The 18,816-nt window shown below is 46.3% G+C and overlaps 1 protein-coding gene across 1 annotated transcript in view; it reads left to right on the forward strand.

The window, feature by feature from the left end:
• Positions 1 to 17,240, forward strand: part of Wnt5b (Wnt family member 5B) — a 113,771-nt gene extending 96,531 nt beyond the window's left edge. Inside the window, exons 2-5 of the mRNA XM_071610308.1 lie at positions 1,724 to 1,860; positions 3,430 to 3,677; positions 8,709 to 9,001; positions 15,801 to 17,240. Of these exons, the coding sequence (XP_071466409.1) occupies positions 1,724 to 1,860; positions 3,430 to 3,677; positions 8,709 to 9,001; positions 15,801 to 16,259 (1,137 nt within the window). The 3' untranslated portion in view covers positions 16,260 to 17,240. The remainder of the gene's footprint in view (positions 1 to 1,723; positions 1,861 to 3,429; positions 3,678 to 8,708; positions 9,002 to 15,800) is intronic.
• Positions 17,241 to 18,816: the final 1,576 nt, after the last annotated feature.

The following is an 18,816-nucleotide window of genomic DNA, read 5'->3' on the forward strand; positions in this document are numbered from 1 at the left end:
GTTGGAGAAGCAGGAGGGAATTAGTCCCCATGAAGGACTGGTAGGTGGAGTTGGGGATGTTTGGACAAGGAAACTCTTTGAAGCTTTTCTCTGGTCCTCCCTACCCTGGACCAGGTCCCCTCCCCTCCATAAAGCCATTAGCTTCTGGTGCCAGCCCTATCTCTGCTCCATCTCTCTTGGTTCCAGTCGATGCATTCACAGACCTCCTGCCCTGAGGGACGGGGGAGGATTTATGGGGGATCGAGGGGAGGGGGCGGGGGCATCCTTTAGAGGAGGCAGGAGAGGTCTGTTAGGAAAGTAGGGTGTGGGGAGCTGTTAGTCGGCCACGCTAGAGGCCGGGTCATTTCCGAGCTGCCTCTGCATGACAAAGGGAAGGAGCGAGCCTCTTCTTTGATCTGCCCCCTGCCGGCCCCACACACCTGCCTGTTGGTGCCCCCTCCCCAGCTGAGACCTCAAGAAGAAAAACCAAAAGGGGGTGGGGAAAGGCCATGTCCCAGCGCTCCTGGATCCTGCTCAGGCCACCTTCCTCTCTTGGTGGCCCCAGGACAAAAATATTTCCTAAACTGATGACCCAAAGCACCTGCCGCCCCCTCCCAGAGAGCCTGGAGACCCAGAACCCACGGACTGGCGTGGTGAGATGGGGGCGGGGGCAGCCTGGAGCAATGCTGTGTGTTTGTGTGTGTAGGGCTGGAGGTGTAAGGGGTCCTGGGAAGAAGACTCATTGGAGATGTGGGGTCCCGCCCCAGATAGAAGCTAAGGGAGAAGCGAGGTGGGGGTGAGCAGGAGGGGGCGTGTGTTTATCTGCTCACTCTAGGATCCAGAAGCATGGATTTCCTGTATGTTTCCAAAGGCTTTGGGGACGTGGGGCACAGGCATTAGTTTCTAAAAACGCAAGGCAAAGATGTGGAGCTCTCTGGTGCTCCACGGGATGGGTGGTGGCTTGTGAAAGGATGCGTCCTCACCACACGCGTTGGATTAGAGAGATGCAGCCCAGGAGCCGGCTGTGTCCTTCGCCTGCAGTTGGGAAAGGTGTTCCGTGCAATCCCTCCACCGCCTCGCTGTGGGTGCGCAGAGGCCACCAATGCTTTTGGGACAAGGGCTCGCGGTTGGCTGTACGGCTATTACATTTCTCAGAGAAGTGCCTTGAGAAAGTGGAAAGTCCTCGTTCTTCTCTGTGCTATTATTCTTTAAGGGTAAACAGGGTTGGGATTTAGAAAACTTGTTTGGAGAGAGAAGGATTCAGATGGAGAGGGAAGACTCCTACTTGGGTATGGGTTAAATCGAGTTCACCTATGAAGAAGAATCTGAAGGTCAGAGAAGTAGATCTCCAAGCTGGGGTGAGATGTGGAGGGGATGGTCCTCCTTTCTCTGAATGTTCTAGAAGGGAAAGTGTACTTTGCAACCGTCAAAGCAGCTTCCTATGGGCAGCACTGCGCGGCCTCTGTTCTTGAAATGATTTGTTTTCATTCCTCTTTTTTGGTTTCTCAGCTCATTATTTCCGTTGGAATTAAGTCCCACAGTTTGAGGTAGGAGGCCTAAAAGCCCTATGGTGAGAGGATAAGCAGTAAGAGGTGGAAGTTGGAAAGAGCTGAATTTCCTTGGGGAGGATTTGACTTCAGGTCCATCCCAGAGGCCATCCGTGCGCTTTTCTGCATCCCTCTGCTCCCTCCTGGTCTTCTGTATCTGTTGCATTTGCACCCTGATTCTCCCTTCATTTCTCCAGGAAGCCCCACATTGGAAGCTGTCTGTCCCAGGGCACTGGGGCGGGCTGAGGCCGACCATGCCTAGCCTGCTGCTGCTCTTCACTGCAGCTCTGCTCTCCAGCTGGGCCCAGCTGCTGACGGATGCCAACTCCTGGTGGTGAGTGAGAGGGGCATTGGTCCTGCTCTGTACCCTAAGGTTCCTTGGGTAATCAAGGTGTGGGCAGGGAGCACCATGGGTTGTGATCACACCCTATCCATAGGAACGTGATAGGGCCTCTTGCATCCCAGGCAAAGTTGGAGAGCTTCTTTTTGCTCTCCAGTTCTTAGAGGTAAAGATTCCCTGAAAATAAAGGATTTGTTCTTTTTTTTTCTTAGATCCTGTTAACAATCCCTTTTTCTTGAACCTTTCCTTATCCTCATGAATTGTTATAAATAGCTTTTTAATTTTTATTGAGTTAATAAAAATATTGATAGCATGCAGGAGGCCCTGGGTTTGATCCCCAGAACTGGGTAGGGGAGGGATGGGAAAGAAGGAAAGGAAAAAGAGAGAAAAAACCCTATGAAACTGGGCATAGTGGCACATTCCCAAAGTCCCAGCTACTCAGGAAGCTGAAACAGGATGGTCACTTGAGTCCAGGAGTGCAAGGCCAGCCTGAACAACACAGAAAGACTCTGTCTCAAATGTTGGGCTGGGGCTATAGCTCAGTGATAGAGCGCTTGCCTGGCATGTGTAAGGTACTGGGTTCGATTGTTAGCACCACATAAAAATAAATAAAATAAAGGCATTCTGTCCATCTACAACTATAAAAAAAATACTTTAAAAAAACGTGTATGTTGATATCTGGGTGTTTGTTTGTTTGTTTTGCCAGCAGAGGCAGAAAGAGTAAAATTCCTGTTTTTATCAGTCTAAAGACTAGATGAGGGATTTGCAAGACCATGTGTGTCCTTTTGTATTTTTAAGATGACTGTCATTGCCAAGTAACATGGAAATGGCAGACGATCGCTACTTATTTTGCATGATCTGTGACCCACTTACATTTTTATTCAGATGGCAAGTCTGTAGCTTTCTCATCTAACTTAATGCTTTATTATGTCTAATGGATGATGAGAAAAAGGGAGATCCCTGAACTGATCAACAGTGGGTTAGGGCATGTGTGGAGTGAGATATGGAAGTGAAAATGTTTAGAATACATTGTGATGTGTGTACTTGGACTCCTATTTTAAAGGCATAGGGGATTCCATTGAAGGGAATTGATTTCCATCATGTACCCTGCATTAGGGCTAAACTGAACCGATCATTCCTACTCCTTGGACAGGCATGTGTCAACATTTGGCTCTTTTTGCCCTCTGCCTTGAATAAACAGCTGCCTGGCCACCCCACCTCCTTCTCTGTCTTTTCCCCATCCTTTAAGACCAGTACAAATTCTGGCCATCTCCTTATACAGGATTCTCCCTGGGGGAAGAGCTTTCCCTATATGATCATAGTAGATCCAGAATCTTGTCTGTCTTAGACATTTGACATCTCACGTATCATTTGTATTTATCCCTTGTGTCCTTTTAAGACTTGAACTCTGTTTTACTAATTTCCCCTTCTAAGTCCTAGGTCCTTCAGGGCCTGGTACCAGAAAACATCCCATAATTGTGTTAGCTGAATGACATTACACTGCTCACAGACACACACTCACTTCTTGTCCTCCCCGCCCTGCTTTCTGGATTGCTGTTGTAGGTCTTTAGCTATGAACCCGGTGCAGAGACCAGAGATGTTTATCATCGGTGCACAGCCTGTGTGCAGTCAGCTTCCTGGGCTCTCCCCTGGCCAGAGAAAGCTGTGCCAGTTGTACCAGGAACACATGGCCTACATCGGGGAGGGAGCCAAGACGGGTATTAAGGAGTGCCAGTACCAATTCCGGCAGAGGCGATGGAATTGCAGCACTGTGGACAACACGTCTGTCTTTGGCAGAGTCATGCAGATAGGTAAGAGACCACTTAAATATGATTTGGCCACAGGAACTGTGTTCATATTGGCTGGGTTCATTTAAGCTGTTCCAGGACTAGCGCATCAAGAGCCCAGATGGGGGCCTCCTTGGGTTCTTTCTAGGCTTGGCAGCAGCATGCAAAAAGGGAGAGAGGCAGGTACATAAAGAAGCAGCATTCTGGATAATTCTCCATGTCCCTGCAGCCTCTGCTTTCCAGCTTCACCCTGGCAGGCTCTATGTGACTCACCCTGGGTGGAACATCTGAGTTGAGTTAGAGTGGCTTAGGAGACCCGCCCATCACCGCTGCTTTTGTCTCAAAGACAACAAGGGCCTCCCTTTTAGTCTTTTTAGAGTCTTGGGTACAGAACCCAAAATTGCTGTCCTGAATAGCTGAAAGATGTTTGCCTCTTCCACTTGGACCCTCAAGAGACAGAAACTTTGGACCAAATTGGTGATAGCTGTCATTAACCCAACCCAGATCCAGTTTTAGCTTTTTTCATTTGAAAAGGTGTGTGTGTGGGGTGGGGGGGAGAGAGAGAGAGAGTGGGGGAAGGGGACAGACTAAAGAAGAAAGATGAGAGGGCCATGTCTTCCCGGATTCCTGTCCCTTTCTCTCCCCACTGCTGGTCTAGGATTCTTTGGCTGCCCTACTGCTTAGATAGAGGTGTGATCTGAGGTCTAATTGTTTTAGGTCCTTTTGAAATGCAATCCTCCCCTCCCTGGCAAGAAATCGAGAAATCCGGCCCTATTCTACTAGGTCTTATCCCCAGGGCCATAAAAGGAAGGTGTTGGAGCACTGTATTCTGTCCTGTCTCACATTCTCCCAGGACAGCTTCCCATCAGAAGGTCACATTCTGGAGTTACCTGTTGCTGGGCTTTCCCATTGGCAGGGGGGTTGGGGAGCCAGTGATTTAAAATCCTGTATTACCAGGGATGCTTGGGAGGCCCGATCCCCTCCCACTTATTCCAGACTTCTTTCCCCTATCCCATGTTGAGAAGTAAAAACAGGGGAAAGTTTACTTTGAACTTAACTGCTCATTCTCTTTTTGGGGATCAAGGTACATAGAAAGGAATGCTCCTGTGTTCCTGGGACAGCCTTAGGGGCCAACTTTTCTGAAAGAGTGGACTTGGGGGTTAAGTGGGATTCACTCACAATTTGTGGATTCTTCTAGAATTCCCTTGGTATTCGTCCCTTCTTCCTGGTGAAAGTCTCAGCAGCATTCCCTATCCTGCCTTTGGGGTGAGGACACTAGCATGATCCCTGGGTCCACAGAGGCACTTCAAGGAATCAGACCATTATTGAGGCCCTAATGTGTGCCTGCCACTGTCTGGATCCTTTTATGTGCTATTTCATTCAGGTGAAGTCTAGAAGGTGTCGTTTTTTCTAGGAAATAAAGTACCGCAGCACTCTTCTGGGTTCAGATTGCGTGGCGGAATGACCCGTGGAAGGCAGCCCCATGGAAGAAAGCACATCCCACTGTACCCTCTTCTGTAACAAACTGGATGCTTTTCCCCACTCCTTTATGTAGCTTTCCTGAAGGCTCATACTTCCTGAGAAGCTGTCCTCCCTTTCTCCCACTGGCCCCAGACAGAGAGGCTCCTGTTGAGAAATCTCACTATCTGGCCTAGGACTTCCAAGAGGTTTCTTCCTTCTTTGAAGCTGCTGCAAAAGTCTATCACCAGAGGGCAGCAGTTGCTTGGAGGAGCCCTGGCACTTCACCTGGCCCCTGAGGAGCCCCGAGGCACCTTCCTGGCAGTTGGGCTGCTGTGGTAGTGAAAGGACACATGTGATGCTGTTCTGCTGTCTGCCTGGAAGAAGAAGATGCAGGGCCTAACAGGTAGCTCTAGGGCTGATGGTTTATTAGCCTTGTATCTTTGAGGTAGTTTGAGTTGTAACTCTGAGTTGTTTCACATATAGATAAGCTCCCTACATTGCTCCTCTGTTCTAAAGCCTCAAGTTCTTCTTCTGAAGGTAGCTCTAGTGCTTTGCTTCCAGAAACCTAAACGGAGCCCCATGCAGGCAGAGCTACGCACAGCCAGTGTCTAGTGATGTTGCCTCTCCTAGACCAACAGAAGTGACAGCTAATGCACCCAAGGGCATGTTCTGATCCCAAACCATTCTGAGGACTGGAACTGTCAGAGTGCATAGTATCTGGTGATATATAACACTCACCTGCAAATACATTTTATTTTAAAAGGCAATTCTGAGAGGGCTGATTCAACTCTGAAAGCATTTAGCTAAAGAATGGTAGAAGAAATCAGACATATGTAGCTTGGAAAAAGAAAGCATAAAAGGCATATTATTTGTTTTCAAACACTGAAGAACTGACAAATGGAAAAAGGATTAGACAGTGTCACTCCAGCAGGCAGAAGTTGTCGGGAGGCAGACTTTGGTTTTTTAATACGAAGAACATTCTGGTGATCAAGTCATTTTAAAAAGATGCAGGCTGGGTGTGGTGGCACATGCCTGTAATCCCAGGGAGTCAGAAGGCTGAAGCCAAAGGAACACCAAGTTCAAAGCCAGCCTTAGCAACATAGTGAGGCTTTAAGCAACTTAGGGAGACCTTGTCTCAAAAAATAAAAAGGGCTGGGGGTACAGCTCCGTGGTAAAGTGCCCCTGGGTTTAATTCCTGGTACCAGAAACAAACAACAACAACAAAAAGATGCAATGGTTTGCTTTGAAAGCCCCTCTGGCTTCCCTGAGGAATTCTGAACAAGGAATGCTGCCAGTGGATGGGCTGTAGCTTCAAAGACTCCTTCCCAGGACACCACATCAGGGAGTTGAGGCTACATTCTAGAAAGATTTCTCAGAGATGAATCCCTCAGAGTGGGACCCAACCTGCATCACCAAGAGGCTCTTTAGCCATCTTACCATCACGGTCCTCAATGTCACAGTCCTACCTCCCTAGACCAGATCCCTCCACTCTGTAATTCAGCACTGGTTCAAACATCCGTCCTGATGGCTGAATCATGAGCAGAACTTCCCGCCATCATTTGGGTTTTTCTTGGGGCATTCCTATTCCACTACTGACCAGAAGCTGGCCCCTGGTTAATTGAGAAAAACTGACTCACCCAGTGTGGTCTGGTTGTACACGTCATTGTGGTGCTGAGGTAATGAAGACGTAGGGCCAAGTGGGGGATCACTGCAGACCTTTTAATTGATGGAGACTGCTGCCGTCTGCATCTGCCAAGACGGGACCGTGGGACATCTATTTCTCACCTTGGAGATGTAGGAGAGGAAGAAAGAGAGAATAGAAAGTTTTGCCCAGTGCTGAGACCAGGATTGGACCTGTTTATTGCCAAGAACCACTCCCTACCTCCACATCTGTGTCTGCATAGGTATTATTGATTATTTCTTAAAACAGCTTTATGGAGATATAATTCACATCCCTTACAGTTTACTGTTTATTGTTGTTGTTGTTTTGTTTTTATAATTCATTGTTTAAAGTATACAATTAAATGGCATTTAGTATATTCACAAGGCTTGCAACCATCACCAATAATTCTGGAACATTTTTATTACCCCATGGAAAAAGTGCACACCCTTTAACTGTCACTCACCATCCCCTTATCCCCCAGCCCAAGGCAACCACTAATCTGTCTCTGTGGATTTGCCTAGTCTGGATTATATACTATGTGGCCTGGCTTCTTTCATGTAGCATAATGATTTAAAGGTTCATCCATGTTGTAGCATGTGTCAGGACTTTATTCCTTTTATGGATGATAATATTCCATATTCCATTGTATGGATAATACCCTATTTATCCTTTCATCCATAGATGGATATTTGGGTTGTTTCTACTTTTTGGCTATTATGAATGACGTCACAATGAGCATTCATGTGTGAGTTTTCCTGTGGACATGTTTTCATGTCCTTCGGGTACATTCTTAGGAGTGGAACTGCTGGGTCATATGGCAACTCTATGTTTCGCCTTTTGAGGAACTGCCAGACTGTTTCCCAAACCAGCTGCACTATTTAACATTCCCGTCAACAGCACGGGAGGGTTCCTTACCCTTAACCAGCTTGTTATCAGCTGTATCTTTAATGATGGTCACCCTGGTGGATGTGAAGTCTCATTTTTATTTTTGATATGCATGTTGGAGGCTGAGCATTGTTTTTTGATAAACATTTTCATTGAAGTAGAACATAAATCATGGGGGGTAAGCGATTTGCTACAGAAATCAAAAGGAATATAGTTGGGATTTTCTGTTGGAAGTGGTCTGGGTATTTTAGAGGGACCATTCTCAGTGTCTGAAATTGTAGGTGCCATTGGTGTGGTTCCCTACTGCTCTTGAGTTAGGAGGCAGTGTGGATCCTGTGGAAAAGAGAGGGAAACAGCTTGGACAGTGTGATTCTAGTTCACTTTCCATTCCTGGTCTCTGCCAGTACCTTGCTAGATAATGGCAGCAATAAAAAAGACAGATGTGTAGCTCACAGAGTGGTGAGGAATTGCATCTGTGAGGGAGACATTTTTGCTAGGATGCAGTCTTCTACTATTGATCCCATGATTTCTTTCTCCGTCTCATTCTGCTGGTCTCATGTGGTCCATAAATTTCTGGCTGCCATCCTCCCTCAACTGAGGTCTTCTCCTGGGAATCTTCGAGTCCTATAGACTTCTCTGTAATGAATATGAGTGGAGGCCAGGCCTGGGGGGATTCCTCTGATTCTGTGTGGCTTCCATAGGGTTGAGCTAAGGGCAAGAGGCAGGGGTTAAAAAAAAAAAAAAAAAGGCAAATAGAGCTGTGGGAAGAGAAAGTGCCCCTCCAGACAGTGTTTCCTACCCCTGGGAGGGACACAGCAGAGGCTTATGAGGAAGGGTCTAGAGGAAGTGGAGAAGGCTCGGGTGTAGCTCTGTGGCAGAGAGCTTGCCTCCCACGTATGAGGCACTGGGTTGGATCTTCAGCACCACATAAAAATAAACGCATAAAAAACTAAAGGTATGCTGTCCATCTACAACTACATTTTTTTTTAAAGAGGAAGTGGAGAAAAGGAAAGGCCTCCTTGACACCGTATTGTCTCCTCCTGCAGGCAGCCGGGAGACCGCCTTCACCTACGCTGTGAGCGCCGCCGGGGTGGTGAACGCCATCAGCCGCGCTTGCCGCGAGGGTGAGCTTTCTACCTGTGGCTGCAGCCGGACAGCACGGCCCAAGGACCTCCCCCGGGACTGGCTGTGGGGTGGCTGTGGGGACAATGTGGAGTATGGCTACCGCTTTGCTAAGGAGTTTGTGGATGCCCGGGAACGGGAGAAGAACTTTGCCAAGGGATCAGAGGAGCAGGGCCGAGTGCTCATGAACTTGCAGAACAACGAGGCAGGTCGAAGGGTAAGAAGGACCTCCACCCTCCCCTCCCCACACACCGCAGGCCAGTTGGCCCATCCTGGGCTGAGCCAGGAGCTGTGGCCTGGCCATGAAGGAAGTGTGCATTCGTCCAACCGAGGAGGACCTTACCGTTGCTGACCTAGGTACCATTATTGAACAAATCCCTCTCCCAAGGCTCCGCTTCCCATTGGCCACATTCAGTTGTCACTTTTTGTTGTTATTGTTTTGCTTGCTTTTTGAGGCAGGGTCTTGCTATGTTGCTCAGGCTGGTCTTCAAATTCCTGGGCTCAAATGATCCTCCTGCCTCAGCCTCCTGAGTATGTGCTGAATCTCATGCCTTGGTCCCAAATCTCATTTTTGAAACCTCATTTGTCACCTCATAGGACTTCTGTCCCTGTAGGACTTAGGTGTAATATTTGGAACAGGATTCTAGACTAATGGAGCAGAGTCCTTGTCCTGACCTGTCCTCCTTTGCAATTAAACAGAGAAGACAATTAGCAGTTTAGGCCATTAGACCTGGCCTAGGATTTATGATTTGTTAAAGGCTCAGGTAAGTCCCAGAGCTGACTTTTAAGAGCTGCTACTACACATATCCAGAACACCAGTTGAAAAGCATATTCAAACAAACATACTTTTCTGCTGGAAGTTTTTTATCTTTTTTTAATCTTATTTTTTAAAATATTTTTTAGTTGTCAATGGACCTTTATTTTATTTATTTGTATGCAGTGCTGAGAATCGAACTCAGTGCTTCACACATGCTAGGCAAGTGCTCTTCCACTGAGCCACCACCCCAGCTCCTGTATTCCTGTATTTTTTTTTTTTTTATCTTGAGACAGGGTCTCCTGAAATTGCTGAGGCTTCCCTAAATTTGTGGTCCTCCTGCCTCAGCCTCCAGAACAGTACAGGTGTGTCAGGTCTCTGCTAGGAAGTTTTTTTTTTTTTTTAACAAGAGTGGAAATAAGAAAAGACAGCCATCTTTTTAAGGCTGCAGCACCCTGTCTCATCAATTTCAACTGAAAACAGCCACTTTCTAAGCTTCAATATCAGTAGAAGCTGAAATTAGGGGAGCTTGGCTTCTCATTTGTGCAGAACATTCTCGGGCAGTTTCCCTTTGTGGAGTGCCGAGAGCATGCCCCTTTTCTGCCTGCACCTTATTCATGAGCATCCTTCTCCAAGCATATGTCTGGCTTCGCCTTGGTCTGCCTCTGCCACAGGAAGCCTGCAGGCAGGAAGCTCTGCCTTTAGCTTGTTCAGTGTGGTGGATGTTGACAGGCACTGGAGGGCAATGTGACTGTGCCTCTAGGATTCCCCCTAGAAAGTGCAAAGGTCTGAACACTGGCAAAGTGCCTCTCAGGAAGCAGCACACATTTCTTCACTGGGATGTGTCCAGCCAGCTGACTGTGAGTCCCCAGTGAGGTGCCGCAGCAAAACCCAACACAAGCTTAAAAATAAGAACAGCAATTTCTTGAGAAGAAATAAGGTCAGAAGTTTAAGGTTGGTTCACTGGTGATTCAATAACAGGATATAGATATGTTTCTTAAAATGTCTTATATATCAAAAGTTATCTTCATATATCAAAAGTTCAAAACATCAACTGATGTTTTATAGGAGTACATATCAAATAAATGGAATTGGACATGTCTTTTCTATGAGTCGGGATCTTCTAATGTTGGCTTGTCAGGACTCAATACCTGTGTAGACCTAGCATCATCCACTGTGTGACATCAAGTAGAAATTAGACTTGGTTATTTGTCCATATCTTCCTTATATGTCCCATCCAAAGGCTAGTTGTTGTTTTTTTTTTTTTTAAGTCAGAAATGGGTATGTGGAGCTGAGTGTGGTGGCACACACCTGTAATCCCAGCTGCTCAGGAGGCTGAGGCAGAAGGATCGAGTTCAAAGCCAGCCTCAGCAAAAGTGAGGCACTCAGCAACTCAGTGAGACCATGTTTCTAAATAAAATACAAAATAGGGCTGGGGATGTGGTTCAGTGGTCGAGTGCTCCTGAGTTCAATCCCTGGTACCAAAAAAGAAATGGTATGTGGGGAGGGGAGGTTGGTCTGTGACATTGGAGTTCTGGTCCTGGCTTTAGTCTGTGGTTATTATGGAGTAAGCTAGAGTAGAGAGATTGGAACTGTCCTAGATGACTTCCACTCTGGGTATCTTTTGAGCTGCCAGTCTCTCCAGGCCTCCTCTGTTTGGCAGTCCACCTGGGTGTCTAACTCAGGGAGCAGAGAGTGATCAGTGAGATAGGTGTATCTCCTGAATGCCTACCTTCTACCCATTCTCAAGATCCTAGCTAGGTGAGGTAGTCCCAGCTACTCAGGAGGCTGAGGCAGGAGAATCACTACAGTACAGGAGTATGAGACTAGCCTAAGCAACACAGCAAGACCCCGCTTCAAAAACAAAACAACAAAATAAAAGATCCTAGCTCAGCTTAGTGGGGTGGTGCACGCCTGTAATCACAGTGACTCTTGAGGCTGAGACAGGAGGAGGATAGCAAGTTCAAAGCCAGCCTCAGCAAAACTGAGGTGCTAAGCAACTCAGTGAGACCCTGTTTCTAAAGAAAATACCAAATAGGCTCAGTGGTCGAGTGCCCCTGAGTTCAATCCCTGATTACCCCCACCAAAAATCCTAGCTCAAATACCACCTAGTCCTTAACATCTTTTGCATTTCCCTTAGTCTCACATTTGAACTCAGTGGATTGTTTTCATACTTTTCTTGGTATCTTATCTCTCACTCTATTTTTACCTTATTCGAGGACAGGGATTGCCATCTATATTTCTTTACAAGAACTGGTGAACACATGTGACGAGGCAAAGAGAAGTTCCCATATTCCCCCCCCTAGTAAGAGGTCAAATTCATGGAGGAGGCCGCTTGCAGTCTCTGCTCTGAGCTCCCCATGTGGCACTGTGGCAGATGCTGAGGTGACCAGGCATGTATCCTAATCTGTGGCCCTGGAGGGATAGGGGGAGACATCCACTCTTCCCCTTTCAGTCACAGTCTTGACCCTTCTTCTGCTGGCTCCTCACTTTATTGCCCTTAATTGTTTGTTTGTTTGCACTGGGCCTTATCTGGGCAGCTCCTTCCCTTCCATCTGCCCTGTTTCTCGCTCACACACCTCTAGCTTCCTCTGTCTGTCTCCCAGGCTTGCGGCGGGGTGGGGGGGGGGGGGGCCTCCTTCCTCCAGTCTCCACACCTCTTCCCTAGCCCTTTATCTCTCCCTTTGCCTCTGTCTGCTCTAGGTTGGGAATTCTTGTCCCTCTCTATTTTTTATCCCTTTTCCAAGAAACAGGCCTCTGCCATCAATCACTATCTGAGGCCAAAGGATTCACCTCCCACTTCCTCACACCTACACAGAAAGTTCTTCAGGAGGGACTAAGTGGAAGCAGGGATTGAAAAAAAAAAAAAAAAAAGATCTGTGATCTGACATCTTGACCATTAAAATAAATCCTGGGTATACTCTGCCAGAAATTTCTCTTGGCCTTTAAGAGCCCCTGGTAGCTCCCTCTTAGACACTGATGGCAAGACTAGTGGGTTGGTATTGCTTGGCCATCAAGGGTTTCTAAGCATTTTTCAGATAAAAAGCTTTGTGCCTAATCCTCGTGACATTCCTATCATATTCCAAGCTTGTCACACTGTTAGGTAGATGTGGGAAAGGAATAAGGCATTGCCAGAGGGCAAGAAGTAAGACCAAAACATTTTGAAAAGCATTTTGCTACTGCTACTACTATTATTATGATCACAGTCCTGGGACTTGAACCCAGGGCCTCTTGCATGCCAGGCAAGCACTCTACCAGCGAGCTATACCCGCAGCCCCACATTTTGTTATTTTTTTGTCAGCAAGCAGGAAAGGCCGAAAACTGAGATTTTTTTCCCTCCCTCCTTCTTCTCCTGCAAAAGGGGCATATTAATTAATTTATTAGTGCTAAATTAATTAGTTAGATTAATAGTAAAATATGAAAAAATACAAATATTGCAGTCTCAACAATGTCTTTGGAGTAAGGAAGGTTGAAATGAATATTCAAATAGTGGAAGGCAGTGACATGCCTCCTCTCCAATTTGTTTTGCTGAAATTCCTGTCCTTACTCCTCAAAGTCTGGCTTTGACTCTCCTCCCCAGGTCTCCTGAGAGTTTATTCCCATTGGAGATGCTTATCCTCTTCCCCTAGTTGCTTAGTGGCAAAGTACACAGTTTTAGACCCTTAATACTTCCTTCTTTCTGCAGCTCCAGGCGCCTGCCATCCCCCTCTAAACCAGGGACCATTTCCAGAGGAATGTCAGACTGCAGCTCAGACCCAGGGGATTTGGGCCAGAGGATAATTGAAGTCCCTTTCTTTGAAATGCCTGTTGGGATGGGTGTCAGTTCCTTTGTGCCCTGGGCCTAGAGCTGCTGCCTTTAACCTTGGGGTGGGGTTTCTTCCCTTCCCTACCCTAAGCTGCCTTTAAATCCCAAAATTGGAGAGCAGAAGTCATCACCATTCTGGCTCCCTTCTGGGTGGCCCCGGACAGATTACTGAGATTCCCCAGAGCTTCAGTTTCTCCACCATAAAATAATGGAAATAATTCCCTACCAGGAAAAAAAAAATCAGGAAGAGTTTTGACAATAGTCCTATGAGCTGATGATGGTTATGCAATTTCTTGCACCTGCAGTGGTCTCTGCTTAGCACTGAATAAAGACACAATCTGGGGACTCTTGAAAAGAAAGCTAAGAGAAACCCTTGAAAAACGAGTCCTGACTCAGTTGGTGACAATAGCTGTGGGATAAGAAAATGTTCTGAAGCAGACGCGCATTTTTTATCCTGCCATCTGCACTCTGGGCCTGCTGCCAGGGTTATTTGACACAACGCATCAGTATGCTTTCATTGAAAAGCACTTTGTAAGCAGCTTTCTGGTCTACTCTTGCTTTTAAATTTTGATTTGGGATAACCCAAGTTCAAATCCACGCCATGTTGTTGAAGTTCAGTGACTTCTGGAGTAGATTTGTTTTCAAATTAATTACCCCGTAGGTAGGCCCACCAGCTTGCTCTCCTATTGTACATGGTCTGCACCTTCCTCCACACTTACAGGGTCTTCTGGGGAGTGTCTAGGAGATGCTTTGGTGGAAGACTGTGGCTTTGCTTACAGATGTGATGGTTCATAGGAGGCTCCTCATGACTATGGAGTTAGTGACCAAATACCAACACAGGAAAAGAGACCATTTAATTCATTCTAGGTTCTCTTCTGACTTGTGCCCCAGATTGTGGAAAAGCTGGGAATATTTTAGGGTTTTTTATTTATTTGATTGAGACTTTGACCAAGACTGAAATTTTGAACTGGGCATGATGGTGTATACCTATAGTCCCAGCACTTGGGAGGTTGAGGTGAGAGGACTGCTTGAGCCCAGAAGTTCAAGATCAGCCTGGGCAACACCACAAGATTCCAAAAAAAAGTGCCTAGCATGCATGAGGCTTCAGGTTCAATCCCCAGCACTAAAAGTGAGAAAGAAAAAAAAAGATGGAGTTCTTTTGGGAATGTAGGTCAGTAGTAGAGTGCCTGCCTAGCATGCACAAGGGTCCTAGGTTTGCTAAACAGGAAAGAAAGAAAGAAGGGGGGGGGGGGGGGGAGGGAAGAAAGAGAAAGAAAAAGAGAAGAAAGGAGGGAGGGTGGGTTTTTTCTGATTATAAAAATGACAAATTTAGTGTAATGCATTTCATAGAATATGAAATTGATAAACAGTGAAAGTGTCCCAAGTGCTATTCTTTTTTGGGAGGCAATGTACTGGGGATTGAATTCAGGGGCACTGAACCACTGAGCCACATCCTCAGCCCTATTTTGTATTTTATTTAGAGACAGGGTCTCACTGAGTTGCTTAGTGCCTCACCTTTGCTGAGTCTGGTTTTGAACTTGGGATCCTCCTGTCTCAGTCTTCCAAGCTGCTGGGATTACAGGTGTGCACCACCTCACCTGGCCCAAATGCTATTTTTTTTAATTTTATTTGTTTATTCATTTTAGTTATTGATGGACCTTGATTTTTTTATTTATATATGGTGCTGAGAATCGAACCCAGTGCCTCACACATTCGAGGCAAGTGCTTTACCACTGAGCCACAACCCCAGCCCCCAAATGTTATTCTTGTAAGCAAATAGAAATGTCTTGTGTTGCCTCTCTAGTGTTCCATATAATGCTTTCTTTGTTTTTTTTTTTTCTTTCTTTTTTTTTTTTTCTCTTTTCTTTCAATCTGAGCAACTGAGGATCCTGGAAAGATTTTTGAAAATTATCTGCCTCTCCCTATTTGCCCTTCTGTGTACTTGGCCCATAGATACCCTCCCCACCTTTTTTATTGATTTATGGTATTGGGGTTCTAACACTTTACCACTGAGCCACATCCCCAGCCCTTTTTAAATTTTATGTATTTATTTGTTTGTTTGTTTTTTGGTCGTGGTAGTGCTGGGGATTGAACCCAGGGCCTTGTACATGCTAGGCAAGCACTCCACTGAACGAGCTATATCCCCAGCCCCACCCCCCTTTTAAAATTTTTTTGTAGTTTATTTATTTATTTTTATGTGGTACTAAGGTTCGAACCCAGGGCCTCGCATGTGCATGGCAAGCACTCTGGCCCCGAGCTACCGCCCCAGCCCCTTTTTAATTTTGAGACAGGGTCTTGCTAAGTTGCTTCAGATGGGCTCAAATTTGCGAATCCCCTATTTCAACCTCCCGAGTCCCTGGGATTACAGGCATGCACCTTGGCACCTGGTCCTCACCATCCTCTTAACCTCCTCCGGCAGGGATTCTTCTTATTTTCTCTTTCTTCTTCTCCGCTCAGGCTGTGTATAAGATGGCAGATGTAGCCTGCAAATGCCATGGCGTCTCAGGGTCCTGCAGCCTCAAGACCTGCTGGCTCCAGCTGGCTGAGTTCCGCAAGGTGGGGGACCAGCTGAAAGAGAAGTACGACAGCGCGGCTGCCATGCGCATCACCCGAAAGGGCAAGCTGGAGCTGGTCAACAGCCGCTTCAACCAGCCCACCCCAGAGGACCTTGTCTATGTAGACCCCAGCCCTGACTACTGCCTCCGCAATGAGACCACGGGCTCCCTGGGCACCCAGGGCCGCCTCTGCAACAAGACCTCGGAGGGCATGGACGGCTGTGAGCTCATGTGCTGTGGCCGTGGCTATGACCAGTTCAAGAGCGTCCAGGTGGAGCGCTGCCACTGCAAGTTCCACTGGTGCTGCTTTGTCAAGTGCAAAAAATGCACGGAGATTGTCGACCAGTATGTCTGTAAATAACCCGGGAGGGTCCTGCTCTCCCGACCCTCTCCTCCACTCTGCCTCACAAAAGTCTATATTATATAAATCTATATAAATATATTTTATATTTGTATAAATAAATGGATGGATGATAAATAATTAAAAGAAGAAAATGGAGAGGAAAAGCTTATTTAAGAGACGCTAGCAATCTTTGAGGAGTGGGCTTTGCTGGTTCTCTGCTCCCAGTGGGAGAGAGAACTGGCTTCTTTCCCTCCCTCTGGTGAGGACTCTCAGGATGTAGGTTCACGGAAATATTTACTGTCTATCCATCATGGCCTTGAGGAAAGAGGCAATGGTTAGATGGAGGAGATGATCCTGTCTGGAAATCTGGAGCCTCTTGGGTATATAAGTGCCCCGTTACCCCAGCCACAAGGCCAAAAGGCCCTGTGGAAGGTGACAGGACCTCAGCATAAATCCTGATGGCTGCAGGGTCTTGCCCAGAATATAAATTGGTTCTGTAAGGGGCCCAGTGCTTTCTTACTTTCCTATCAGTATGCACACATAAGAATCCACATTTGCAAGACTGACTTCCTCTCTACGGAAGAAGAGGTCTGATGTCACTTGGACCTTAGTGACCACAAAGGAATCTGCACCTCTTGAGAGCCCTTGGGGCCTGTCTTTCCAGCAAGAATCATTCTTCCTCCACAGTTCACTAGCTCCTGCTATGAATTTCTGTCCCAGGAGGAAAGGGGGTCATGTGACCTGCCATGTCTGGAGAGACATTAACTGAGTCTTTATGCCTGGGCTACGGAAACCCAGGTGCAACATGGGACCCAGCAAACCTTGCACAGTCCTCCCTCACAGGGAGAGAAAACTTGTACTGCTGCTGCTGTCATCCATCAAGGGAGGCCTCATGGACAACAGGACATGTGGGCAGGTCAGGCCTGGATGGCCTGGCACGCTGACTTCATCTCTGCCCAGATGTACAGTTTCCCTCTGACATTAAATATCCTTCACCGAGGTTTCTCTCCCTCTCCTTATTTGGACACACAATTATCTTTCATGAGTTTCCTTTTATATTTTATTTTATTTTGGGTGCTAGGATGGAACCCCAGCCCCTTGTGCATGCTAGGCAAGTGTGCTACCACTGAGCCATACTCCCAGCCCAAGATAGGTCATTTCTTAAGAGATTAATGTTACCCTTATTTCTCTGATTATTGCTTTTCTCACTATTTTGTGCAAATCTCTTCCAATGGTATGGTTCAATGTCATTTTTTCTTTCTTTCTCTCTCTCTCTCTCTTTTCTTTCTTTTTTCTTTTTCTGTGGTGTTGGGGATCTACCACAGGGCCATATGCATGCTAGGCAAGGGCTGTACCAATGAGCAGCACCCCCCATCTTCTTTGAGTTTTGATTTGAGTTTTAAAACCCTGCTGCATTGTGAAAGAGGGTAAGGAAATTGAGACTTTTTAGAATTCTAGTCTGGCGACTGTAGAGAGGGAGAGTATTGTGAGAATTAAATAAGGTACTACATTAAAGGACTCTCCCCCAGGGCTAGCACAAAGGTAAACAATCAATGGTAGCCATTACTGTTACTGTTATGAACAAAAGAATTCTAAGATGTTAGCATATGCCTTCCTGTATACCTACCTTTTTCTCTCCTTGCATTTTGCAACCTCCTGAGTTAATGCTGGTGTGTTTGCAGATTTTTGGTTAAGCCCTGGCAGCCAGGAGGCTCTATTTAGCCTTCTTTTTGTTGCTATCTTCAGCTTGGGACCCCAGTATCTAGGACCTGGAAAGAGAGAAAGAAAGAAAGACAGAGCTTAGGGATGAAGCAACAGAGATACTATTATTCTAAAAACAAAGGGATGTGGCTCAATGGTAGAGTGCTTGCTTAGTATGCATTAAGCCCTGGGTTCTATCCTCAGCACCACTAAAATTAAATAAATAAGAGAGCAAGGAGTTATTGAGAAGGACAGGCTGCCCTGAAGTAACCAGCCTGCAGGTGAGCTAGAAACTATATAAATATCCATTTCCTTCCAGAAAAGTTTATTTCTGGGGAAATAATGGAATTAGGGAATTAAGTTGGGTTTTAATGAGCAAATGATATTGCAAAACTGTAACGATTTTCCTTAAGATATACATGGCCACACAGGCCACTTGTGTCTGTGGTAGCTGAAGCGGGACCAAATGACTGGCCAACAAAGGGTTATTTTACCTGGAACTCACACTGTTATTCAGATTCCTTTGGTCCACCTTTTCATGGTGACCATCCATAAAAGAAAGTGATTGAAGTCAGCTGGTCTACAAAAGATCCAAATTATGCCCGAGCTTCATTAATAGCCTTTTAATCATCTTAACCATATTTAAACATAAGTAACCAGTCACTTATCAACCACAATAATAAGGCTCTTGAAACACTTTTGTGTGTGTGTGTGTGTGTGTGCGCGCGCGTTCTTGCTGGGGATTGAACCCAGGACTTTGTAACATGATGAGCACATGCTCTACCACGGAATTACAAACCCCCAGTCACATGTTATTCTTTCCTATATCACTGTTCTAGAGTTCTGGGGAGTTCCTTATATCAAGTGCTCAAAG

This window comes from Marmota flaviventris, chromosome 3 (genome assembly GCF_047511675.1).
Source record: "Marmota flaviventris isolate mMarFla1 chromosome 3, mMarFla1.hap1, whole genome shotgun sequence".
Classification (NCBI taxonomy): domain Eukaryota; kingdom Metazoa; phylum Chordata; class Mammalia; order Rodentia; family Sciuridae; genus Marmota; species Marmota flaviventris.